The sequence below is a fragment of the Bos indicus x Bos taurus genome, chromosome 13, assembly GCF_003369695.1.
Source record: "Bos indicus x Bos taurus breed Angus x Brahman F1 hybrid chromosome 13, Bos_hybrid_MaternalHap_v2.0, whole genome shotgun sequence".
Classification (NCBI taxonomy): domain Eukaryota; kingdom Metazoa; phylum Chordata; class Mammalia; order Artiodactyla; family Bovidae; genus Bos; species Bos indicus x Bos taurus.
In genome coordinates, this window is record NC_040088.1 from 31,214,286 (window position 1) to 31,241,564 (window position 27,279).

The following is a 27,279-nucleotide window of genomic DNA, read 5'->3' on the forward strand; positions in this document are numbered from 1 at the left end:
AACACTGAACGTGTGAAATCCCAGTGCTGGGCAGCCAGGGCCACATCCACACCTGCCTAACATTGAGCACCCTGAAGGTTGCAATCCTGCTCATCCACCATCCGCCAACACTACCTTTCCTCTAGGCCCACCTTCCCACTCCCCCAGGAGCACCCCAGGGGAATCCAGCTCTTCTCCCTGGTGGGCCCTGTTATCCTGTGCCACAACCAGGGTCTTTAGGATGCCAGCCCTCAGGTCTCTACCCCTGCCCATACCCACCACCTGCCCCTGGCATGTATCCTGTGAACCCATTGGCTCCTGGCATGGTAGCACCAGGAATGGTGACAGACAAAGGATGCAGAAGAAAATGAAGAACGATCATAAAAAGCAGCAGAAACACCACAAGCATGGCAGGCGACATACCTCCTCCCGCTCCTCCACTCCCAGCCATGACTCTGACTGAATACAGGGCCTGGACCCTTCCTCGGGTCTCTCCAGTTCTGCTCTTCCATCAAGCTTCAGATGCCATCTTGTACTAGGGGAAATTAGCCCTTGTGTCCCTTCCCCTCACCCCCACCATCTGTGCCTCACTCTGCTGTTCAACCCTAACTGGTTAGGGAAAATGGCAGAAGAATAGCCATGGACTAGCAAAGACCATCTTCCTACTGCCTGGGTAGAACTTTTAGCTGATGAGTTTTGCAAGAGAAATGTTTTTTGAAGATGGTGAGATTTGAACTAAATGCTGAAGACAAATCTAAAATCTATAAAATGTGATTTTTTTCACTTTCATTTGTAATACTTGTGATTGGAGAGATGCTGTGAAAAATTAATTATGGGGAAAGAAAACCAACCTGTGCCTTTCTTGTATTAAAAAAAAAAAAGTATAGGGTGATTCATGTGGATGTATCCAGCATAGTTGGGCATTGATCTGAGCTCAGGAGAGAGATTCCAAAGCCATTAGAGACAGGGAGTCCAAAAACCTCTGCCAAGGCGCACTGGGCAAGAGGTGCTCGTGAGTGAGACAGAAGACCAGGAGAGAAGAGCATCTCAGAGGACAAAGAAAAGCATGGAGAAGGGTGTTCAGTGGTCAGCAGAGTTGAGTGCAGATGAGAGATCCAGTGGGAAAGAGGGAGCACATGTGCTCTGGACTGGGAGGGTCAGACAGCAGCCTTTGCTGAAGCACATTGAGGCCATTTGTTGTGGGCTGCCAGTTACACTTACCAAACCCTATTTTTTCTCCCAGCATGACTGAGGTATATAAGGTAAGTTTATATAAACTATACCTCAATCATGTTGGGAGAAAAAATAGGGTTTGGTAAGTGTTATATAACAGTAATTCAGACATTTGAAACAATAGAATTCCTTGAATTTTAGTAAGTTTACCAAGTTAATGCTTCCATTGCATGCTAAGTTGCTTCAGTCGTGTCTGACTATGCGACCCTTTGGTCTGTAGTCTGCCAGGCTGCTCTCTCCATGGGATTTCCCAGGCAAGAATACTGGAGTGGGTTGCCATTTCCTTCTCCAGGGGATCTTTCTGACCCAGGGATCAAACCCACATCTCTTAGGTCTCCTGTATTGGCAGGCAGCCTCTTTATCACATACCACCTAGGATGGCTTTATTGATGTAATTCACATTCCATAATTTTCACCCACTTAAAGTTTACAATTCACTGGTTTTAGTCTGTTCACAGATATGTGCAACAGTGATCACTTTTAGAACATTTTCATCACCGCAGAAAAGAAACACTGTACCTCTTAGCTATTGCCTATTAGTTTTAGAACTTTTTGCTTACCCCCAAAAGAATCTTCTTATCAACATTCCCAGTCCTGGCAATCACTTACTGAGCCCTTTGTGCACACAGAGAACCAAGATCACACATGAATCTTAAAGAGAAGTGGTGTCAGGTACCAGGGAATGGTGGCAGCAGTTGGGGAGGGGGTGGGACCTGTGGTTTGGAGACTACAAAGGTCCGAAGTGAACCTGACATTGTTAACAAGAGAAGATGAAATAGACAGTGGAACAGGTGGCAGCTGGGCTTTCCGCCTGAAGTCTTAGGAGAGACCAGTTTCCTCACTTACTCTTAGGTGTCTAAGAGTATTTACAGGATTTTTTTAGAAGTGTTTTGTTTTTGTTTTTAAACTGGTAGAAATGTAGATGCCACATGGAGCCAACTTGGCATTTGACTTTCAGAATCCAAAGATGTCTCAAGATCTCGGGAGCCACATTTCTTCTTTCCCTTGAATATAACACAGGGAAGATCAGTAGTTTGGCCTCATTCTAGTTTTACCTTATTGGTTAAGCAATATCACCATATCATTATGTAGGCATGTTTTCATAGGGAATATATAGCACACTCCTAATGAAGATGGAGCAGGAAGCACTTGCGGGCCGGACCCTCCAACTGTGCTTTTAAGCTATTCATGACCCACACACTCCAGTGAGAGTTTGGCAGCTACTTCTCCTGGAGCGGGGATATATTATAGCTTAACATAATCTAAGAACTTCTCGGTTTTAATTACACGTTTAGTGCTGTAACCAAAGTGCAGCATCCTGAATTAAGGTCTTATCAGTTTTCATCTTCTACTGATTAAAAATATTTGGAAAAACTTAAATTGCTCTTCTAAATAAAAATTTTAATAAGCTTCTTGTTAATTCTGAACATCTCCATCTTGAGGCCTAAAGCTTTCTCCAGTGCTGAGCAGCAGTTCTGCCACTGCCTTGCAGACTTGTATTTCACATCGTCACCTTGGTGTGACATGGTGTCCCATCCATGAAACTGTCTTGCCCTCATTGCCCATCTTAATGCTGTCTGAAAAAAACAGAGGTATTTACAATCTTTAAATCAAATGATTTTTTCATTTACCTAGGACTTCTCAAGTGAACACTACATTTAAACAATGAGGTTGAAAAGGTGTGTGACTAAACAGTAAATACTGAAAAAGAAAGTTACTGCTAGTGTCAGTTTCTCAGAGGATCCTTATCATTTTTTTTAACTGAAGGATAATTGCTTTGCAGTATTTTGTGGTTTTCTGTCACACATCAAGAATCAGCCATAGTTACATCCATGTCCCCTCCCTCTCGAACCTCCCTCCCATCTCCCTCCCTGTTCCACCCTTCTAGATTGTCACAAAGCCTCTGTTTGAGTTCCCTGAGTCATACAGTAAATTCCCATTGGCTGTCTATTTTATATACATATTATAAATTTCCGTGTTATTCTCTATATACATCTTACCCTCTCCCTCCTCCCCTTTCCTCCCCCCACCATGTCCATAGATCTGTTCTCTGTCTTTCTCCATTGCTGCCCTGAGATAAATTCATCAGTACCATCTTTTTAGATTCCATATATATGTGTCAGTATACGATATATAAATCTTATTAAGATATATATATATGTATGACAATATATGATATCTTATTAAGTGATGTCCCCAGGCTGCTTGGCTTCTTTGTCTCCCATTTCCGGTAAAGGAGAACCCTGTTGTCAAACACCTGGGAGCTGTTAACCATACCCATGGACTATTCCCAGAAATCTTCTGCACCTGGGTGAAGCATCATCAAGCAAAAGACTTTTTACCTTCTTAGTGTGGGCTCAGCCTCACATGCTTCTGACTTGGAAGTTTCCTATCCATTAACACTAAGACTCAGATTGTCAGCAGCTGAGAGAGCATCAAAACAGGATCTAGCCTGCTGCTGCTGCTGCTAAGTCGCTTCAGTTGTGTCCGACTCTGTGCGACCCCATAGACGGCAGCCCACCAGGCTCCCCCGTCCCTGGGATTCTCCAGGCAAGAACACTGGAGTGGGTTGCCATTTCCTCCTCCAGTGCATGAAAGTGAAAAGTGAAAGTGAAGTCACTCAGTCGTGTCCAACTCTTCGAGACCCCATGGACTGCAGCCCACCAGGCTCCTCCGTCCATGGGATCTAGCCTAGTAGTTGTTATTTGGATGTTCTTATACTAGTGTTCATTAATAATTCACTTTAAGAAGACTGCCTAGACCATGTAAGCTTTGCTTCCTGCTATCCAACTAAAAGATGCTTGTTCCTTGGAAGAAAACCTATGACAAACCTAGACAGCATATTAAAAAGCAGAGACATCATTTTGCCGACAAAGGTCTGTATTGTCAAAGCTTTGGTTTTTCCAATACTCATGTATGGATGTAAGAGTTGGACTATAAAGAAGACTGAGTGCTGAAGAGTTGATGCTTTCAAATTGTGGTGCTGGACAAGACTCTTGAGAGTGCCTTGGACTGCATGGAGATCAAACCAGTCAATCCTAAAGAAAATCAATCCTGGATATTCATTTGAAGGACTGATACTGAAACTCCAATCCTTTGGCCATGTGATGCAAAGAGCTAACTCATTGGAAAAGACCCTGATTCTGGGAAGGATTGAAAGCAAAAGGAGAAGGGGCGGTAGAGGATTAGATGGTGAGATAGCATCACCAACTCAATGGACATGAGTTTGAGCAAACTCTGGGAGATAGTGGAGGACAGAGGAGCCTGGCATGCTGCAGTCCATGAGGTTGCAAAGAGTCGGACATGACTTAGCAACTGAAAAACAACAACATCCAAAGCTTGATGTTGTTTCAAACATCAGTACCTTGAAAATTTCTAGAACAGAAATTCTTGTTAATTGCCTGGCCCTTTTCACAAGGGAGGCTTTGTAAACTGGTTGGGAGTCTGGAGAATTTCATTCTTATCCATTTTTGGATTTTCACTTTCTTTTTCTCCTCTATTTCCCCCTACCCCACTCCCAGGGCTACCAGGAAAAGAACAAATTCATTGCTGCACAAGGTAAAATAAGATAATTTTTTACTCTTGGGTTTAACCATGAATGGGCTTGGGTTTTTTCTTCCAAATCCTAAATAGATTACACAGACTGTATTAGCTTCTGTAATTATTACCACCTGAAAGAAAAGCAATTTACCTTGCAGGTTTCTAACTAAGGGGCTTCATCTTGATGATTTAGTGTCCAGGGGTCCTTTGAAATAAATTCTTTTTTATATGTACATAAAAAATACTGGAGAACACTACACACACACACACACACACACACAACACACACTCACAACACAGTCTAGTGAGCTTCTCTAAAGAGGATTAGAGACTCAAAGGTCCAGTCTGACTCATCTCCACCCATTCATGGGCCTGAGCTCTACTATTATTCACAGAAAAGTGGTCTAAAAACCCTCAAATCAGGGACCCAATGTGCTATACATGCTCTGTACACATTTCCACAGTGTAAAGTTCTAATAAGTGTCCTCACTTTTAGGATCCTAGCAAAAAATATCTTGATGTTTGTAGCACTGTGAAGTAATTGATGTTATTATGGTCCATCAAAGCCCATTTAATTAATCATTCAACAAATATTTATTGACCATTTATTGTGTGCCACGCACTGGCCTAGGTGATGGAAATATGTACAGGAATAAAATAGAGTATGGTCTCTGCCTTTAAGGAGCCTTTAGTTGGTAGAGGATGCCGTGCTGTGCTAAATTGCTTCAGTCATGTCCTACTCTGTGCCACCCTGTAGACTGTAGCCCCCTAGGCTCCTCTGTCCATGGAATTCTCCAGGCAAGAATTCTGGAATGGGTTGCCACTTCCTTCTCCAGGGGCTCTTCCTGACCCAGGGATCAAACCCACATCTCTTAAGTCTCCTGCATTGGCAGGCGGGTTCTTTACCCCTAGAGGATAATTTGTAGCAAAATAAACAGAAACTTTGGTAAGTGGCTATTCTGTTCAATACAGTAGTTACTAGCCACAAGTGGCTATTTAAAACAAGATTTTAGGGAGTTCCCTGGCAGTCTAGTGGGTTAGGACTCTGCACTTTCACCACTAAGGACATGGATTCAATCCCTGGTCAGGGAACTATGATCCTGCAAACCATATGGTACAGCCAAAGTAAAATAATTAAAATTAAATAAAATTTTAAATTCAGTTCCTCAGTCACACTAGTCACAGTGACTAGAGACTACCGTATTAGTGCAGATATGAAACATTTCCATCACCGCCTAAAATTCTGTTGGACAGTACTGTGAGCATGGTAAAATAGGGATAGAGATAAAATAAAGTAGAGTGGTCAGGAAAAGCCTTATATCCTCCTTGCTCTTGAATCTTCCACCAGGGCCTGGCCCTTGCCTAACCAAGCCCCACTACCCTCCCTCTATAGCCATCTGTCGATTCAGGGCCACTCTCCAAGGCCCAGCTCATCTGCCACCTACTCAGTGATTTTGGCACCAACAGCCACATACAGTCTCTTCCTCTGTTTGTCATGGTGCCTTTTTGATGCTAAAATATTTCTTAGTCACCTTTGATTTCCTTGTGGGCCTTTTCTCAGACTCCCTCTTGAACTTCACAGAACTTCGCTCTTCTTGAAACTCTGTTATTTCCAGACATTCTGTTCTCTTGATTTTTCTCACTTCTCTAAGTATTCTCTCTCTAGCTGTTATTCTTCTTTCTGCATCTTAAATATAGTTTCTCTTGAAAATTGTAGATGGCTACTTCTTTAAAATTCCATTCTTGTCTTTCGTGGCACATTTCTGTCCATTCTTCTGCCTCCTCAGCTTTTTGTTCTGTCTGAACTTGAATAATGCTCAAAGATCCCCAGCATTCTGTGTTTACACAGAATTCTTTACCCCTTCTTTACTCCCCACTCCCACCCCCTCTTTGAGAGAGTTCATCTAATACCCACCTCTGTTTGACTGGCTGCTGCCTCTCTTGAGCTCTGGAGCCACATTTTCAAACTAACTTTGTGCCCCTCCACTTGAATACTCTCACAAACTCTTTAGATTCAACATCAGAAGCTGAAATGTGACTTCCTCAGCCCAGAGCTGCTTTTTCTCATAACTTCTTTGGAGACCTAATCACCAAGCCTAATTTAGGATCATTCAGATGTCCTACCTGTCCCTTGCTTTAAATACGATTAGTCCTCGGGTTTCTATCTCCAAAATCGGCCTTCTCTGACACGCGCCCTTGCTCTCAGCTCTTCTCGTTCTGTTGCAGTAGCTCACTGATTGATCCCTGTAGGCCCTAGCTTTGTTCCTTGCATTTCTTCCACCAGAATGACCTTCCTTAATGTAAAACTTCTGTCAGACTCGCATGAACATCCTATAATGATTTTTCATTATCTGTAAAACAAGCCTTTGTAAAGACCTGGCCTCCAGCTCTTTAGATTCTGGTACCTCACCTATCTTCCTAGCTTCGTCTTCTCTCCTCCACACCGCCAACACAGTGAGCTCACCTTCAGCCCATGTGTGTTTCACACTGTTAGCCCCCGGCCCCTCTGCCTGGAGTGCCTCTTCTCCCTGCGCCTCCTTTCTAAATTCACGTCTGCTTTATCTGTCCTAACACATGGCTAAGATGTCACCTCCTTCAGGAGATTTTTCCTAACTTTACCAGGCAGTGAAACAGTTTCCCTCTGTACATCTTTCTGGCATGTGTCCACTTCTGACATGATTTGTTTCTCGTCTTAATATTTTTCTTTTTACCAAAGGGAGTACAAAATTTCTTGAAGAAAGTCAAAAAAGGTATTACAAGATCTATAGAAACAAGTTCTCCCCTCAAAATTTTATCTTCACCTTTTTAGTCTAATTCAACCATTTTTATCTGTTGACCTCTTCTTATACTAATGCATGCTGCTGCTGCTGTTGAATAGCTCAGTCATGTCTGACTCCTTGCGACCCCATAGACTGTACCCCTAGGCTCCTCTGTCCATGGGATTCTCCAGGCGAAAATCCTGGAGTGAGTTGCTGTGTCCTCCTCCAGGGGATCTTCCCCACCCAGGATTCGGACTCTCTTATGTTTCCTGCATTGCCAGGTGGGTTCTTTACCACTAGCGCCACCTGGGAAGCCCTATTGTATTACTACATAACTTATTAAATCTTACAAACTACATCACACTCAGATGTGTCCCTTTTCCCTATTCTCCCAGTGGAGTTAAATCACAATTTGGAGTGAAGATAATACTTGTTATTTACATTCTTATTACTAGGCCAGTGTTATTCACAGCTAAAGCACATAGTATTATATGATTTTTTTTTAATTGGATACAGTTTTTGGTTTTCTTCTTTCCCAAGTGTTAATAATTACCTTCTTTCCTTATTTACTTAATTTTGTATATACCTAGCACTGATTTTTTTTTTCCCCTCCAAACTCTTTGCTGGAAATACATATTTTCTCTTGGTACCCTCAGATACATGAGGTTTAATTTTTTTAAGTTTTTCTCTTGGGATCCTTCTAGAACCTTCTTTCGTTCCATTCTGGGTTGATTGCCCTTTAACCTCTAGCAGAGTAATTATCCTGAGCCTTCCCTTTTCCAATACCCTGGGGATTCTGTTAGTCTCTGTCCTATATTAGATCCCACTTTTTTCTTTATTTATGCCCTTTTAGTGGCTTTCTGGAAAAGGCTGTATAGGAAGTAAATTTTAAATTTCAGCCTAAGAAATTTACCCAACCTGTTTCACTAACGATACTCACCTCACAGCATGATAAGAAGAGTAAATGAGATATAAAGCACGTAGCTCACTATCTTGCCCTTAACACTGGTATTCAGTAGGAGTCATGATTCCTAATCCTCAACTGTAGTATCCTTGGGAAACATTGTATGGGTCTCTTTTTATTTTGACAACTTCACACCCCCAGTTCACTTCCTATTGAAGTACCTGACACATACATGGTGGAAATGTTCAGTTAGTAGGTGGGTGGATGGGTAGATGGATTCTATAATTAACTGGGGACATGTGGGTACAGGCTTCCAAAAATCAGGAATGAATGTTCCTAATTTCCCAGCATCCTTCTTCCTCTTGCTGTGTGTTCTCATCTTTGCTGTTGGTTATTGTAGGACCAAAGGAAGAAACGGTGAATGATTTCTGGAGGATGATCTGGGAACAAAACACAGCCACTATTGTCATGGTGACCAATCTGAAGGAGAGAAAGGAGGTGAGTGGAGAAATTAGATAGAATGGCCTCTGATACAGGCATGAGGAACAGAGGGACTGCTTTTTTGGTGTTCTGTGTTTGAGCCTAGGGTGTCCACCTATTTTGGCTTCTGTGCCAGTCATTCATCCAGACAGACTCCAGGCCAGGGTGCCCACTACATTTTCCTGTGGCCTGGACGCCTTCGATGATCTGAGGGATATTCCTAGGACACGGCCTGTGTTTGGTAACATAACTCACCTTAGATCCAAAACATCTTAGAAGAAAGACTTGGACCATTAGCCAAGGAAAAGCCTCAGTGAGGCTTTTCTCCCCTGGCTTCTCTTGTCCCTCACTCCCCTGGGTTTCTTGCTTTTGTTTTCTTTCTGTCCCTCCTCCCGAGTCAGCAGAGGGAGCTGTTTGGGCCCAAGGAAATGTGAAACCCCGACCTCATCCTTCAGGCAAAGCTTCTGACTGGCCCTTTTCTTTCTGTGACTGCTAAGTCCATGCCTAGTCAGCTCCATCACTGGGCCACAGCCAGCACCAATCCTGAGTCCTGAATCAGGCCCCAGAGAAGAATCCCAATTCATGACTGTCTCTCTCCAGGATGGCGCCGGAGTCAATCTAATACCCATGCTGGGCTGTTGGGTGTGTTGATCAGCTTAGGAGGGTTAGCTTTAGAGCTGGACTTTAAGTTCGTTTCTTCCATCCCTACCTGTGGCTCTTGGGAGCTGTTCAAGGCCTAATCCCCAGAGAAGGCCTTGGGCCTCTCATGGCAAGTTTACAGTCTGTATCAATCCATCCTAGTGACTTCCTCATAGCAGCTTGCTTTTTCCAGGGGATCAGTGGACTTGCCCTTAGAGCGTGACCTGGAATATTGTGGAAGTACAGATTTTATACATAAAATGGCTTCTGATTTGCCCTGAATTGAAACACTAGAGTTGGGAAAGAATGAGGAAATATGTGGCTGGGGCTATGTGTAAGTTAAGAGATTGTGCTAAATGGGATGGAAACTGAAGAACTTAAAAAAAGAACAGGGAGTTTCTTGCCAGCATAGTGATTAGGATTCCGGGCTTTCACTGCTGTGGCCTGTGTTCAGTCCCTGGTCGGGGAGCTGATATCCTGCAAGCTGCATGGCACAGCCAAAGAACAAAAGGGAAACAGTTAAAGTCTGCAGCTGACAGAGGTGTGAGAAAAGGCCAGAAGGCTTTCTGAAGATTTCAGTCTGGGCTTTTGTGGTCCTTTCCTTTAGGGGTGGGAGGCCTGAAGTCAGGGGGATGCATGTCTGTTCCTTTCCAGTGTAAGTGTGCCCAGTACTGGCCAGACCAAGGCTGCTGGACTTACGGGAATATCCGTGTGTCAGTAGAGGATGTGACCGTGCTGGTGGACTACACAGTACGAAAGTTCTGCATTCAACAGGTACTGTCTACTGCCTCTTTTCTTGGTTCTCATTTAGGATCTGCTGACCATTAAGAGGGCAGAACAGGCTGGGTCATCCCCCTCTTACTCAGGGTGGTCAGGAGTCACTGAGCATGCAGTATGTTTGGACTCTGAAATCAGAGATCAAGGCTCTCAGAATTTTATCTTCCCCCCTCCCCCCGTTTTGATCAAAGCCAAGGGAGGAACATTTTCATGACTGGGAGAAAAAGTATTACTCAGGTGGAGTTTGGTCATCTTAAGTATCAACTGGGTGTGTCAGGAGGTAGTGTAATCTTCTGGGTACTTGACTCATCTCCTTTCTTACCCCAAAGACTCCTGACATCAAGGATGTGGGCCCTGCTTCTGACCCTTCAGAGTGACCCTGGAGGCTTGAGCAAAGATTGCCTTCAGCTGAGGGCAGTGTGCTGCTGTGAAAAGAGAGCTTACCAAGAATTAGGAGACCTGCACTTTAGTTCTGACCTTGCCTTTTACTAATCCTGGGACCATAACCAGGTCATTTAACTTTTTTGAGTTTCACACTCCATGTCTGTAGAAATAAATAACAATAACAGCCTTGACTACCCTATGGGGTTCCTGGGAAGGTTCTCTGTCCATGGTTAAAACTTTTCTTTTTAATTTTTTAAAAAATTTATTTATTTATAATTGGAGGATAATTGTTTTCTTGAGAAGTTTATTACTCTTCACTTCCCCATTGTCAGTGACAGCTACAGCTGGCCCTGGCCCCTTCAGTCTCACCCTCCTTCCCCTGGTGCTGCCCTACCCCAGGGTATCAGGGCCAACATGCAAGATCTCTTCAATTCACAGGTGGGCGACGTGACCAACAGAAAGCCACAGCGCCTCATCACTCAGTTCCACTTTACCAGCTGGCCAGATTTTGGGGTGCCTTTCACACCGATTGGCATGCTCAAGTTCCTTAAGAAGGTGAAGGCCTGTAACCCTCAGTATGCAGGGGCCATCGTGGTACACTGCAGGTCAGTGTGGCCTGACCCTTGGCTCCCCACTCATACCACATTCTGTTCTCACACTGAGAGCAGGGCAGGCATAGGAGCCCTGGCCAAGGAGGCTGGCACAGAGCAGATGAATTACCTAGGCCCCAGAGCAGCAGCCAGAGAGACTCTTCAAGTTTGGGTGCTAGGTGGAAAGCACTTGAAGAAAGAGGGAAGGGCAGTCCTCCAAGATTGGGGGTGAGGGGACCACTGCTGTGAAGCCAGAAAGCTAAGTTGAGTGCTGCCTTGTGTACGTGGACTCTGCAGACCATTCTAAGTGTCCCTGGTCCTGATAACTCGAGGTAAGGAGTTCACAATACAGTGGGGTTGTTGGTTCCATGAGAGTCCCAGCTCTGCTCCATACAGAATTAGAATGTAAAGGCTTGAAGAAAGAGCTCTACCCTGTGCTTCCCCCTCCCTTTGTGTTCCCCCAAGGCATGCTAGCCATCCCAGTAATACTCCTGCTCTCTGGCCACAGTGCGGGTGTAGGACGTACAGGTACCTTTGTTGTCATCGATGCCATGCTGGATATGATGCATACAGAGCGGAAAGTGGATGTTTATGGCTTTGTGAGCCGGATCCGGGCACAGCGCTGCCAGATGGTGCAAACAGACGTGAGTGGTTTGTGTGTGAAACAAAGGTGGGGGGCATATTAGGACCAAAACATCTATCCACCTCGTAGATTACTCAATCTCCCAGGTTATTGTAAATGATCATCATACAGTGTGACAAAGGGCCTTATAAATTATGTAGTAAAAGAATATGGAGCACAGAGAAGGGTGTGCCCTCGGGGAGTCAGGAAGATGGGCAGATGTCATTTGCACTAGGCCCTAAGGATATGGAACAGGTCCTAAGGGAAGAGCCATTGCCCCAGAGTGGTGACACAGCTCAGCCAGGTCCAGGAGCAGCAGTGTGATCAACTCTGGTTAGGGAATGGGGTGCAGAGGGCACAGCACTGGGAAGAGGGCTGGCATGGGCTTTCTGTGTCACTGGGGTTTGACAGCCCCTCAGTCTATCCATCTATGCTCTGGATATGGATGAATGAATGGATTGGATCTGTCCTTCTCTCCAGGAGAGTATCAGAGTAGGACTCTCCCTCCCAAGTTTAAGCACCCCTAGAGGGACTCAGGCATTTTGAGTCCTACCTCCTTGAATTTGGACAAGAGCAAATCATTTTATATGTGTTGGGATCAAAGAAGTGGACTGAAGTGAAACAGGAGTGTGGGAGAGAGTGCTCCGGCACCACCAGTGTGTAACTAGGAACTCTGCATCATCCATATTTCAGATGCAATACGTCTTCATATACCAAGCCCTTCTGGAGCATTATCTATATGGGGATACAGAACTGGAAGTCACCTCTCTAGAAACACATCTGCAGAAAATTTATAACAAAATCCCAGGGACCAGCAACAATGGACTAGAGGAGGAGTTTAAGGTGAGTTGGAGCTGAACTGTCTTCTTTCAGAAAGAAGGATCTGTGTGACCTGCGGCATACAGAATGTTTGACTGCTTTTGAGTTTACCAACAAATGGTAAATCCTCTTTCAAGGCATGTGGATAGTTAGGGAGGTGTGTCTGTGGCCCGTTACTCATACCCTGCTGCTGCTCCTGCTGCTGCTGCTAAGTCGCATCAGTCGTGTCCGACTCTGTGCGACCCCATAGACGGCAGCCCACCAGGCTTCCCCATCCCTGGGATTCTCCAGGCAAGAACACTGGAGTGGGTTGCCATTTCCTTCTCCAATGCATGAAAGTGAAAAGTGAAAGTGAAGTCGCTCAGTTGTGTCCGACTCTAGCGACCCCATGGACTGCAGCCTACCAGGCTCCTCCATCCATGGGATTTTCTAGGCAAAAGTACTGGACTCATACCCTAGTCATTCTCAATCCTGCATGTTAGAATCACTTGGGTTGCATTTAGGGAGTGGGTGAAGAAACAAAAACAGGCAGTGGTTTGTTTTTTTTTAAGTCCATCAGCTGCCCCTCCCAGGTGATTACAATGTACAGCAGGAATAAACTTATGCAGAATAAATATTTTTGGCTTTGCAGGCCATATGGTCTATTCACAACTACTTAACTCTGCAATGTTTTAGCACAAAAGCAGCCATAGATACCATGTAAACAAATGAACACGGCAGTGTTTCCATAAAACTTCATTTACAATCAGTAGACCAGCTTGGCTCATAGACCGTAGGTTGCTGACCCTGCCGTATTCAGATAGACAATGGTTCTAAACACATTTATGGGATGTGTCACAGTCTCAGCAATAAAAGTGCTCCCAGAAGCAAGAGATTTCTGGGTTGGGACGGGGAGGACCACTTTCCATAAGCACTCCTGAAACTAAGAGGTTACCTCGGGGCTCTGATTCAGCAACTCTGAGTTGGGGCCTGAGATTCTGCATATTTGACAAGATGAGGCTGATGCTTCTGGTTTATAGGATACACTTTGAGTAGCAAAGATCAGGAAGAAACCTTGGAATCAGGAGAAGAAACCATCTTAATAAGGTTTTTCTAAAGAAGGTAAGACAGCCTCTGGGAATAGAACAGCAGGGAGGGAGGGAGGAAGGGCACACTAGATTCCTTGCTCCAGGATCATAAAAGTGCCAGTCCAAGGAAATAACACAGTGGTCCACAGGGCCCTGGAAAGCAGTGTTTCCCAGACGTTCTTGTCTTGTTCACTGATCTTAAAGTTGAAAAAACAATGGTCTGATAAGAGCATGTGGAAATGGAGATCAGGGCTCTGATGAGAAGAGCAGTGTGCAACCAGTGTGGCCTGGATGCAGGTCCAGTGACAGACATAATCTTGTCAAGTTCAGTTACTGAGACCAGTAATGTTTCCCTTCCCCTTCCCAATTCAGAAATTAACATCGATCAAAATCCAGAACGACAAGATGCGGACCGGAAACCTTCCAGCCAACATGAAGAAGAATAGGGTTTTACAGATCATTCCATGTAAGAGCCCTCTCCTGACCCCAAAGCCCTAATGCCCATCCCCCTTTCCCTTAACCCTTCAGCCTTCTTCTGTACTAGTTAATGATCAGCTTGGAGACAAGAATTATGACATTGTCTCTTATTGCTCCCAGTTCTTCAGTGGCTTTTGCAAAGAGCAGGAAGGCCAAAGTTTTCTGCCTCCTGGGATAGGAATAGGCATGTTGTTACCCAGCTGGAATTACGTCTGCCCAGAGCCTGAGAAGAGGCGGGGATAGATGAAAAGAGAGGGAGGAGAGGACAGGTGATGCTGGGGAGCCACAAGCTGCTGTCCTTCTTGCAGATGAATTCAACAGAGTGATCATTCCAGTTAAGAGGGGTGAGGAGAACACAGACTACGTGAACGCATCCTTCATTGATGTAAGTTGTGGCAGTGTCCCCTGAGCTCCCAACACTTCATGGAGATTGGGCTGGGCCTTGCAGTGCTGCCCTCTCACTGCTTGAAAGGATGGTCTTTGAGTCAGTCATCAAATGCAGAACTGATACCCTTCCTGTGCACTAGGTCTGTCAGACCCCCCAAGAGTAGAAGGTGGGGTAACAGAGGGTAAACACCAATGTAAGAGCTGGAAGGAAAAGTTCACAGCACAAACCAAAGGCTAAAAACACTAACCTCTGGACCTTCCCATTTGTGCTCATCGTAGCCCCAGCCCCACTTCCTTCACCCTCATGCAAGGAAACCAGTGTGCCATCCAGAATTTGGTCCTTGGCCAAAGAGGAGCTCTGCCTGGGATTTGTTTGCCTCTAGGCAGCCCCCTCCCCAGCCCAGTGGCCTGTCTTCTCTACTAGCCCCTCCGTGATCAAACCATCTTACTCACATGTCATCTCACATTGACCTGGCCTTCATAGGGGTACCGGCAGAAGGACTCCTATATCGCCAGCCAAGGCCCTCTGTTCCACACAATTGAGGACTTCTGGCGAATGATTTGGGAGTGGAAATCTTGCTCTATCGTGATGCTAACAGAACTGGAGGAGAGAGGCCAGGTGAGTTCAAAAGATCCTGGGCTGTGGGAGACAAGCAACAAGGCAGGGAGAGGGGGGGAAGCTAAGAGGATTTTTCTTTGATTTAATAAAATAGCCATTGCCCAGCCTCTTGGTATTTGAACAGTCAGCTTCTCTCAGGACTGGTCTGAGTTTCCATTCGATTCCCAAACCTCTCACTTCTGTTCTAAATACAGTCTCCTCATGCCTAGCTTTGTACCTGCTACACCCCACCTCCATGGGCAGAGCAGAGCTAGCAAGATGAGGGATACAGAGTCAGACTGCAGCTCCATCGGAGCTTGTGTGAAGTCCCTTAAGGAGCCTTCCAAGCCAGAGAAATTAACCAGAAGACTGATGGGAAGATGGGTCACCTCTTTGCCAACTGCCCAAAAGAAAACAATAGAATTTGAGAAATAAAAACAAGAAACTTATTTTTTAATTGGATGACAGAGAATAATATTATGGTTTCTTCATATATATCCAATAGCTAGTTCCATAGCACATTTGCTGACCTGTTTATAGACCTGTTTATATACCACATGCTTTTTTTCTTTTTCCAGAAGCAAGAAACTTACAAGTTACAGTCAATAACAAGGAAATATTTTTTTAAAAGCCCTGAGTCAATTAAAAATTAGAATTGTCAGTGAACTCAGAATATGAAGGGACCTTAGAGGCCCCTAGGCCAGCTCACATTCAGTGTAGGAAATCTCAAACACCATTCCTGAGTCAGAACCTTGAAGCCTCTGCTGAGTACGTTCAATCTCAGGGGTCGCTCTTTCTCTGTCCACTTCCCACCCCACCTCTCCCAGTATTACAGAGAGGCCCAGTCTTTGTTCAGATAGTGCTTATTATGTTCACACTCTCTCTGCTGTGGATGACAGTGCAGTAAATGGTTGCTTCATGACGCCTTAGCAGTGGGCACAATCGAGAGAACAAGCAGAAGAGGCCAGCAAGGGCCCTGGGGAGAAGGTCCTTCTAAGCCAGAGTGAAGAGTTTGAATTTTGTAAAGCAGTTTAAGAACCCTTGACAGTCTCAGATTTGTAAGTTTTTTAGAATCTCTCTGACTGCAGTTAGAAGGACACATTAGAAAAGAGCAAGCCAAAAGCAGAGAGGACGCTGCCACAGGGATGCTACTGGACTGAACTGGGCCTGGGGAGCGGGGATTTAAACACATTTTTTGTTAATTGTTCCAAACCACATCATTCCCATTCTGTACTTGGACAGTTTGTTTATTTTAACCTTGATACAGGCTTTGTATCTGCTTACCTGATGTTCTGATTTGTCAAGATTTTCTTCAAATTTAATCATTTAAATTTGAAAGATTTCTCTTCCTGGATTTGTATCATGTACCTAATCAACAGACATACATAATAGATCTTTGATCTTCCTCTATCATTAATAACAATACTGATGAGGTGAGAAATTTGGGGGAAGTGTACACCTGTGTAATAAAGGCCAGTTGGGGGATGAGCTCCTTTATTGTCAGGAATGAGGTGCAGTATCCTGACTCTCTCTGATAAGCTGTGATGGAATATGCAAATAGGGACCTACATGCCACACTTCTGCCCCCTGGATCTGTGGCAGTCAGATGCAAAGAGTAGGCAGAAAATGCTGGAGTGACAAGCACATTCTCTGTCCACTGCCCCGTAATAAAAAGTGGCCCAGTGAATACCTCAGACTCTGTCTAGTCAGATTTTTCAGGCTTTTCCATCCTTGAAGCAGACCTAGTAAGAGTACAGGGCAGAGAGGCAGGAAACATTTCTTACGGGTAGAGGTGGGGAGAGAGGGGGCATGCACACACTGGTCTCAGGTGGTGTGGCCCATTCCCCCCTGCCTACTAGCGCTGTGCCTTGTGCTCTGTCTTAGGGCCAGTGAAACAGAAGCTTCTGAAATGGATCAGTACAGGTTATAGTAACATTCTTTACCAGCCTCATTGGCCTCTGAGAGAAAATTTTACTTTATGTTCCACCTCCCATTCGTCTTGTCAGGTGTAGCTCTCAAGAGATACTAACACAATAAGCTTAAATGAGACAGTGAAGAGTGTCTCCTTTAAGACCACTCCCCACCCCCTGTTTAAATTCCCAGAGAAAACATCTGATCCAAAAATGTAAATTCTGTATATATTAAAATTCCAAAGGAATTAAAACCAAAAATTCTCTTCTCCCTGTTTTATTTTTCTCCATCATTTTAACTATAATGGTCCACCAAGATGTTTGGTAAGGCCTGAATTCCCTCATCAGCTGCAGCTTGGACCATGATCAGAGCAGTCCTAGCAGTTTCTGCATGGGGTCAGCTCAACCCAAGGACACATTCTACTTCTCCAGAGAGACAATAAAACACGATCGCATCAGACCCCAGCCCACAGAGTTCTGTATCCCCATCACTGTTGTCAGCCCTAGACCGTAGCAAGAGACTTAGTGCTATGTAGTGGAAGGAAGGTAAACAAAGACAGCAGGAGAAAAGACTGAAAAACTTCTCTGTTTCCACTTCTTTGGGGATTCCAATACCTAGAGTCCATAACCCAACAATGTAAATTTTAGATTACATAGTTTGCAAGTTTCCAAGCATTCATCTACTAGACTTGAACACCTACTCCTCATTTCTGATCTCTCATCCAGTGATGACTCCAACACCTGGCTTGCTGCCCCTTTTTTGGTTCCTGTTCCTGTCTCTGTTCTTGGAGGCCAATGTTTATATGTGGGTGATCCATCTACCTTTGTCTTTCAGCTTCTCAGCTTCCTCATCCTTCTAGGCTTGAGTCCTCTGGGAACTACTTCAGTCAAGGTCACCAGTGACTGCCATCTTGACAATCCAAAAGTTACTTCTCTTTTCTTATCTTTCTGGTTCCTTTGTAGCAGTTCCTTTGTACGCCAGCACACACTCCATCCTCAGAACACTTTTTTCCCTTGACTTCCATGATGTCACTCCTGTACTCACTGGCCTGGAAGCTCCTTTGCTATTCTTTTGTGACTTCCTCCTCCTCTGAATGACCTCTAATTATTGGAATGTCCAACACTGAGGCCTTAACCCACTTTTGTTCCCTTTTGACACACTTCCTTGGGGATCTCATCCAGTTCTGTGGCTTTAAATACTATCTATATGCCAGGAACTCTCACATCTATGCCTCTAGCCCAATTACCCCCTCCCCCCCACCTTCCCAGTTGTTTGGATTCGATCCCTTGATTGGAAAGATCCCCTGGAGAAGGAAATGGCAACCCACTCTAGCACTCTTGCCTAGAAAAATCCTATGGACAGAGCAGCCTGGCAGGCTAGAGTCCATGGGGTTGCAAGAGTTGGCCATGACTTAGCAAATAAACCACCAGCATTCCCAGCTGTTGACCACATAGCTATGTAATATCTTCTCATGGGTGTCTGTTAAAAATCCCAAACTTCATATGCCCCAAGTAAAATTTGGTTTCCTCCTTTCCTTCACACTGGTTCATTCCATCCTTACCCATCTCAGTACACTGTACCACCTTTCACCCAGATGCTCATATCAGAAGTCTAGGAGTTACCTTTATTCCTCTCCTTTTCTTACTCTTCACAACCAGTCTGTCACTGAGTCTTGACATAGGCTGAGTATTATATTCACTTCTCTTCAGTGTAACTCCTGTCACCCCAATATAGACAATCATCTCTCTCCTCCATCACTTAAGTAGCCTGGCAGCCAGTCCGCCTACTCCCATTCCCATCCCCTTTTAGTCACTTTTCCACATGGAGGCCAGCATGTTTTTGAAAATATAAATCTAAATATATCATTCCTTGTTTAAAAATCCTCTTTGAGCTTCCTTATCTTGAGGGAAAATCTACCCATGCGTACAAAAGTTAGAAACTTTTCCTGAGGTATCCACTCCAAGACTTGAATTGGGTCCTTCTTCCTCTCTGTTTCCATTGCTTCTTTTAGGTCTTCTAGTTGCCATTTTCCCTCATCCCCTTTGGCCCTCACATGCAGAGTGGAGCTTGGGTTCTGAGATGAGTCTTAGCCTCTACTCCTTGAGAGCAGGGTCCCATATTTGTCAGCCTTGCATTCCCCAACTCAGCTCTCATGTCTCCATTCTCAGCAGGACACCAAGGCATGTTAGCCTTGGGAAACAGTGGGCACTGGCACTGCTGGCCCCTGCTCTGGATTCTCTTACAGCTCTTTTTGCCATACGTCTCCCCACACCCTTGAGCGGCACCATGGGAGTCAAGTCCCATTTAAGCCCCACCTGATTCTTCTGTTTCTGTTGTGGAGCCCACACAGAAGCTAAATTCAGTAAGCCTTCACCTGGCTGAGTAGGATAATTTCCTGCCATTGGTCCAACATCTAAAATCACCTTATGTGCCTTCTCTTTATCTTATATCATTCCTTAAATCCTATCCCCAGAAGTGTGCTTGTTTTTTCTCAGCACACGATACCTGCTTCCCCGGAGTAGCTGTGTCACCTTGACATTCACCCTACAGTAGCACTAATCTGATTTTTCGAGCCTGCCACAGATAATCATGGCAGATTGTCCCCATTAGTCAGCCTGCTCTGGCTACATGCTTTCACTGTTGACCAACTCTTTGTCCATAGTTTGAAGAGGGAACTTTTTTTTTTTTTGCCATGCCACAAAGCTAGCGGAATCTTAGTTCCCCAACCAGGGATCAAACCTGTGCCCCCTGCTGTGGGAGCATGGAATTCTATCTGCTGGACTACCAAGGAACTCCCTGAAGAGGGGACTCTTAATGGTTCAGTGGTACATCCCTGGGAGTCCTCCTTCCAGGCTGCCCCTTTTCTTCTCTGTTATGCCTCTTTGCCTAAACTAAGAAGATCTAAAATATCTGAAGGCTGTTAAGTATGGAACCTTAATAATTTCTTCTTGTCATAGTGTGATTCTGGCTCCTGTAGTCTGTTGCTGTCAAGCCCTTTGTATCTTAGTATTTCTAATGGTTTTAAAGCTCATTCTGCCCATGAATCCCTGAAAACCAGCATAGTCTCATTTAAGGTGAGCCTTAATTAAGGGTTTTGGTTTTTCAAAAACTTAAATTAGGTTTGACTTTTCTAAAACTGTTCTGTTGAAGAGAGGGTCCAGAGCTCTGACTCTCAGGGTATCCCCAGGGCTCCTAGTCACATATTGAAAAGCACTGCTCTATGGCATTTCCTTGATCTACCACTTTAATAATCCTGTGTTTTAAAATGAGCTAAGGGTCATTTATAAAGGGGGTAATGAATGATCACACATATGAAAAGCAAGTCATTAAGGGACTTCCCTGGTGGTCCAGTGGCTAAGACTCTGAGCTCCCAGTGCAGGGGGCCTGGTCAGGGAACTGGATCCCACATGCTGCAAATAAATATCTCTTGTGCCGCAACTAAGACCCAGCGCAGCCAAATAAATATTTTTTAAAGTCATTAAATTGGACTTTTAATATTGATTTTATTTGGACTGAGAAACTATTGGTGATTTTTATTTTTGTATTTAATTTTCCCAGATCTTTCCTAGTGAACATAGAGCATAGAGTATATTTATGGCTGAGTATCTTTAAATTGTCAACAGGATCTAGGATATCGCCTAAAATGCTCTGAAAAAAGGACAGCATAACTGTTATTTTGTTTATGTATTTATACCCTGGCTTGTTCTATAGACATTAAAAGTCATTTACCAGATACTTACTGCTTACATACTAAGTTACTTCAGTTATGTCCAACTCTTTTCGACTCTATGGTCTATAGCCCCCTAGGCTCCTCTGTCCATAGGATTCTCCATGCAAGAATACTGGAGTGGGATGCTAGCCCTCCTCCAGGGCCTCTTCCCAACCCAGGGATCTAACCTGTGTCTCATATCTCCTGCATTGCAGGCGTGTTCTTTACCACTAGCACCACCTGGGGCCCTGATACTTACTGAGAACCTACTAGATGCAGGCAGTGTGCAAGGTGCTGTAGAAGGAACTGAGCCAGGTGCAAGCAGAGACAACGCAGTAAACCAGCTTGTGCTAACAAGAACAGAAACACAAGAACTAGCGATTGTAAGGTGCCACTGCAGAGAGTTGAAGAGGAGAGGGATGAAAACACACTGTGGACCGGGCTCTGAAGCGCCATAGCTGGTGCTTTTTTCTGGGTTAGCAATCTGACGTGTATAAGCAACTACAAATGTGGCAGCACCTCAAGAGGGTCGGGGGGAGAAGAAATCGGAACAAAGACATTCACTCCTCCTCTCCCTCCACCCTGCCATTAAACGTTAGATGCAGCTATGAGCTGATGGTCAGAAGTCTTCATAAATCCTGTCAGTGTTGCAAATTAGACTATAAATAAGTAACAGTAAAAGGTTAAGTGATTATCTCTTAAGTGATTGGTAGACTTAAGTTGTTAAATATGGATGTCCTGCTGAGGATCAGAAGTTAATTACAGTGATGGTAAGTAATAGAATGACCCTGAGTTTTTGATACCTTGGGGAAGAAGTGTGTTGGTGTAAGAAGGACTGTATTGAGAGGAGCAGTCTGCTCATAGAGCAGCCCTGCTTTTACCACATGTGGTATTCTCAGCCTCTCACCTCTCCCATTTGTCCCCCAGGAGAAATGTGCCCAGTACTGGCCCTCTGATGGACTGGTGTCATATGGAGACATCACAGTGGAGCTGAAGAAGGAGGAAGAATGTGAGAGCTATACCGTCAGAGACCTCCTGGTCACCAACACCAGGGTAAGATGCCTGGTGGGTGGGCTCCTCCCATAGGGAAAGCAGGGTTGCACCTACCTCTCTGATCCTCCTTCCTCCCAAGGAGAACAAGAGCCGGCAGATCCGGCAGTTCCACTTCCATGGCTGGCCTGAAGTGGGCATCCCCAGTGATGGAAAGGGCATGATCAGCATCATTGCAGCCGTGCAGAAGCAGCAGCAACAGTCAGGGAACCACCCCATCACCGTGCACTGCAGGTACGCCCACCCCAGCCCTCAGGGAGAAGAGAGAAAAAGACACAAAAGGCAGGCAGAGGGGCGAGATGGGAGCCTCTATCAGACTCTGATGAAAGCCAGGCAAGAGTGGGATGTTGGTGAGACATGGCAATCAAGTTTGATGACTAGGACAGGCCCAGATGATAAGAGAAGATCTTGGAGTTTGAACTCGACACTTCCAGTGCTAGGGAACAACAGTCTCTAAGTTAAGATGCTGGGCAGGAAATAGTGCTGGGGAAGGGGAACAAAGGGGAGACCGACAGTAGGGAAGACCAGCTGCGCAACATGGGAAGGCCTGCCTCCTTAAGAAACATAGGAAAAGAGAAAAGGGCAACGATTTAGAGAACAGTTTGAAGAAAAATGAATAAGACATAGTTGTGAAAAAGAGGGGTGTCCTAGCCTGGCTATAGTTATGCTGGTGTCACTGACAGAAGAAAGATAGTATGAGAACTCATGGGGGAGGGAGTGGATTTAGTTTGGGGCACATTGTTTGAGACTGCATTTTAGAAATAAAATTTTACCATGTGTTTGTATTGCTTTTATAATTGGGAGAAGGGAATCTCTCTTAAAGGGGAAGAAAGTATATTTTTAAAATTTCTGCAAATTTGTTCTGAAGATAAAATAATGAGCAAAGGAACTTCTAGAAATGACCCAGTAAATGTTCTTCAGATGGCCACAATGAAATTGTAATTACGAGAATTGAAGCACTATTTATAATAGTAAAAGATGGTAGGGACTTCCCTGTTAGTCCAGTTGTTAAGACTCCATGCTTCAACGCAGGGGACACATGTTCATTCCCTTGTCAGGGAACTAAGATCCCACATGCCACACTGCACAGCCAAAAAAAAAATTTTTTTTAAAGATGGTAAATAATCTGAACATATTAATAAGGGACTGGTTCCATAAGCTCTGATACATCTTATACTACAGAGCTTCAGAAAATTAATTAGAATCTGTTTATGTACTGGTTTGGAATAGTCCTCTAGATTTATTGTTTAGTGAGGAAAGCAGTGGGAGACAGAAAAAATATGTGTGGTATATGCATAAATTATCTTTGGAAGGACACACAAGGACTTGATGACATTGGTTGTTTCCCAGGAGGAAACTGAAAGGATGGAGAAATGGCGTAGGAAGGAGACTTTATATGTTTTGAACCTTTTGAAATTTGAGCTGTGCTAATTTATTACACATACAAAAATAAATCATTCAAAAAAACATTTATAAGAAGAAAAAGTGGCAAAGTATATCAGCTGATACCATTTGACAGTAAACATGAAAAGATGCTAATTTTTTTTTTTTAAAAGATGCTAATTCTTATTAGCAATATGAGAAATGGAGATGAAAACATGGCTTTTAGCCCATTGGATTGACAAATTAAAAGGATTCCTTGACTTCGAAAAACACTTCCTTGCCCACACTTTTCAGTGTCCCATGCTCCTCTCTCCCTTGGTCACCCTCTCTTGGCTAACCCCAGATTCTCTAGCTACCTTGCACCACGCAGGTGTGATGAGTGTATCTCTTTGTTACAGTGCGGGGGCAGGACGGACAGGGACCTTCTGTGCCCTGAGCACAGTCCTGGAACGGGTGAAAGCAGAGGGGATTTTGGATGTCTTCCAGACCGTCAAGAGCCTGCGACTGCAGAGGCCACACATGGTCCAGACACTGGTATGCTACCCTGCCTATTTATCCATGCCACCACACACCATCCACAGCTCCTCTCTGCCAGAGCCAGCTCAGGGGGAGGCTGTTCTGAGGGGCCTATCTGGTAGAGAGAAGGCTGTGTAACCACAGACTCATTCTTCCTCAAGGTGCCTCAGAAAAACAGAATAAGCTTTGGGAGGCAGGAGAGCATTGGGGGCATAGCCTAGCCCCATACCAGTAAGAGATGCTGGTGGCCTCAGTGCAGACTAGAAGGGGTGCCTGTCAGGGCTCTTCACTTCTCCACAGGTCTGAGATGGGGAGAACTCAGGACTACCTCCTTTCCTCAGCTCCCTTTCAGCAGTTCTCTTGACAGTCTAGATGACCAGTAAGCACTGAGTATGTGCTCGGATGTGAACTCACGTCTGACCTCTGAAGGGCTAGAACCACCATCTGCACCTCCAGTCTCTGCTTTCTGGAGAAGGTGGCTTCACTCAGCCCAGAAAAGAATGCTGTCAGAATTCTGCAGGCAGGCAGATCAGGGTTCAGGTGGAAATGCAAAAGTGCTTATTAATTTTCCATTTTTTAAAGAACGGGTTTGTCAGGAGCTGCAGATATATTGCTCTCTTCAGTAACCCTGGCCTTTTCCCCCAACTTTCACTCTGCAGGAACAGTATGAGTTCTGCTACAAGGTGGTGCAGGAATATATTGACGCGTTCTCAGATTATGCCAACTTCAAGTGAGAGGCAATGAGGCCCCGTGGACAGGAGAATTGCCTTTAATATTTTGTAATATTCTGTTTTGTTAATATACCCTAAATTGTGTATATATCTTACAACTGTTTTAGAAATTGGTACATAGGCTTCTATTACCTATTAGGTGGAGATTTTATATGTAAATGTGTTAGCACTGATAGTCCTTTTTCCAATGTTTTATTGGGGAATTAAATAGTGTGATGTTTGGATTGATATCATGAAATCCTCTGCCTGGAAATTGGGCTTGATTGTTCTTTGGTTTATATCAATACATGTTTTCCTAAAGAAGAAACACAAAACTCATTCCAGGTAGCTAGGCATTAACTAAGAAAAAAAAGCACAAAGTTATTAGAGCTCTTGAGGAAATCGGTTGTCCCAGTGCCCCCAGTCAGACCACTGTCCCCTCCTGCTCTGTAAATAATCTCTCCCCTCTCTACCCTTGACCCCTTCTCATACCGCCCATATCCCACCATGGGGAGTAAAGGGACCAGAGTGGTATCTCTGGCACCACACTAGGGATTATCAGGTAATAAAAGCTTTGACTCCCTGAGGAATGTCTCTCCCTTTGTGTGGGCCGGGGCAGTCACACCAGGGCTGGGTTCTCCTGCGCCACTCTTAGCCCACTGTTACCCATCTGTCTTAGCTGGCTGCAGAGAGGGCACAGTCTGCCTTTTTTCCAATATACACAGTCCCTCTACCTCTTAGGTAGCTGCCACACCCTTCTTTCACTCCCAGAATATCTTTGGTGCAGTCGTCCTAGCCAGCCTCACTCCCTAGGGAAGATAGCCTGAGTCCTCGCTCTTTCCCTGAGTGCAGGGGCATGGAGGAGAGGGGTGGCTTGGCTTTGGGCTCTGGATCAGTTTGACCTCTCTAGTCCTTGGTGCTCTGCTGCAGAACTATCTGGATCATGTCACTTTGTCCAGAGTAAGTATTTATATCCTCATTTATTGTGTTAAACAACTTCCATTTCCTTACATATCTGTCCTCATTTCCAGAACTCTTGGATAGAAGTGCCTCAGATCCAGAGGTCACGATGGTGAAAGTCTAGATCCCAGTTTGAGTTTGAGCATAACCTGTCAGAGTGTGTTAAATAAAATGGATGCATAAAAAGGAGGAAAAGATCAGCAGAGCAGCTGATCAGAGGGCCTCAGATTCCAGGCACACGTTGAACATCCATTTTGTTTATTTCTCATGTAACAGTCTGCCCAGTCTAGAGACCCAGTATCCTCATCTCATGGTCCCAGAGACCCTTAGGCCGTTGTTCTCATCCTGATAGTTGAGGTTACTGTTTTTTCCCATGGAGAAGCAAAAAGAGCATGGGTAAGCAATTTCATTTTTAAGGACATGAAATAAAAATTGCACTTTCCACTTCCACTCATACCCTATTGGCTAAACCCTAGTTGTAAGCCCACACTTGAGCTACAAAGGGCACTGGGAAATGTGGTCTTTAGTTGAGGGCAGAGCTGGGAGGGCATGTCTGTAGTCTCTTTTCTTTATGATCAGCCCCTCACAGGAACAGGAGAAGAAACCAGTTGCCATGAATATAAGTGCAGGGCTGACAAAGCCTTGCAGCCCTCGGGGCATTTCTTGAGGAACCAGGGGCACCTTGGGGGCTGTCAGAAGTGAAAGGTAGCACTCCAGCCTGGCCCATGGAGGAATGCTCAGAGATCAGTGGTGCCATGCTTCCGGGAGTAGGTAGCACTTAAACTGGACCTGAGAGATGCTAGAAGCTCAGATGAGTGAAAAGGAAAGGTCAGCGGAGCAGCTGATCAGAGGGCCTCAGATTCCAGGCAAACAAAGATGCACTAAAGATGGGACCCAAGTTCCCCCCACATATTCAGGATGTCTGCAGGGAGCAGGGGCCGCCACAAGAGATCACCTTCTGAAAGCTTGCATGAGGTAAGTCGTATAAGTCGGTACATGTACTCTGGGCTTTCTATAGGAAGCAAGGAACTGTAAGGGATGATAAACTCAAAAGTCAATAGGTTTATAAGAAGTGGGAATAAATTAAGCAAAGACAAAAATCTCAAGAATTTCTGTTGAGGGGTGCCATGCTTGGGAAGGAAATCCATCTCTTTGCGTACTACCTGTTGGTGCCTCTGTGTGATCATGTCCAAGCCCATGGAAGAGGGCAAGCCTTGGGGTCAGCAAGCCATACAGTGAACATATCCCCAGGTTGCTAAACAGACATCTTCAAGTGGGAGTTATCCAAGCCCTTTGTTCCCCTTCTCCCTCATCGCTCCTTATCCACCTCTCTTTTCCTGCTATTCAGGGCTCACCTGGCATCAAGAGACATAAACCCGACAGGCTCAGAGGGAAGTGTATTGAGGCTCACGTGGCACAAATATGTGGGAAGGGCAGGGGAGCCCACTTCACCCAGTGCCTACCCCTCAGCCTGTCACCTGTGACCATGCGCAGCGCACTCCCCAAACCTGTGGGACCTGCTACACTCACAGAGACTTCACTTCATCAGATAGTCTCTGTGTTGGGTTTTCCTTCATCCTCTACCCCCACCTTCAGTTCACTCCCACACATTCTTTTTTTACCCCTTCATCCTCAGTGCTGAGCCCCAAGGATCCAGTCTTCCTGTGCACTAGCTCCCCCCTTGATGTAGTGACTGCCTTCCTCCACAGCCCCTTCCTCAGAGGTCAGGCATTACTGCAGTCTGTATTGTGGACCCTGAGCCTTTCTCCAGTCCTGAGCTTCCAG

The 27,279-nt window shown here is 44.9% G+C and overlaps 1 protein-coding gene and 1 pseudogene across 8 annotated transcripts in view; both read left to right on the top strand.

Annotated features, from left to right (window-relative positions):
* Positions 1-25,120, top strand: part of PTPRA (protein tyrosine phosphatase, receptor type A) — a 171,148-nt gene extending 146,028 nt beyond the window's left edge. For all 8 annotated transcript variants that reach the window (XM_027559307.1, XM_027559301.1, XM_027559304.1 and 5 more), the window contains 13 exons: positions 4,734-4,770; positions 8,816-8,913; positions 10,189-10,308; positions 11,134-11,300; positions 11,794-11,929; positions 12,601-12,750; positions 14,166-14,259; positions 14,579-14,655; positions 15,142-15,276; positions 21,803-21,928; positions 22,008-22,159; positions 23,707-23,842; positions 24,484-25,120. In XM_027559307.1, the coding sequence (XP_027415108.1) occupies positions 4,734-4,770; positions 8,816-8,913; positions 10,189-10,308; positions 11,134-11,300; positions 11,794-11,929; positions 12,601-12,750; positions 14,166-14,259; positions 14,579-14,655; positions 15,142-15,276; positions 21,803-21,928; positions 22,008-22,159; positions 23,707-23,842; positions 24,484-24,558 (1,503 nt within the window). In that variant the 3' untranslated portion in view covers positions 24,559-25,120. The remainder of the gene's footprint in view (positions 1-4,733; positions 4,771-8,815; positions 8,914-10,188; positions 10,309-11,133; positions 11,301-11,793; positions 11,930-12,600; positions 12,751-14,165; positions 14,260-14,578; positions 14,656-15,141; positions 15,277-21,802; positions 21,929-22,007; positions 22,160-23,706; positions 23,843-24,483) is intronic.
* On the top strand, positions 17-1,450 carry LOC113903327 (annotated as a pseudogene).
* Positions 25,121-27,279: the final 2,159 nt, after the last annotated feature.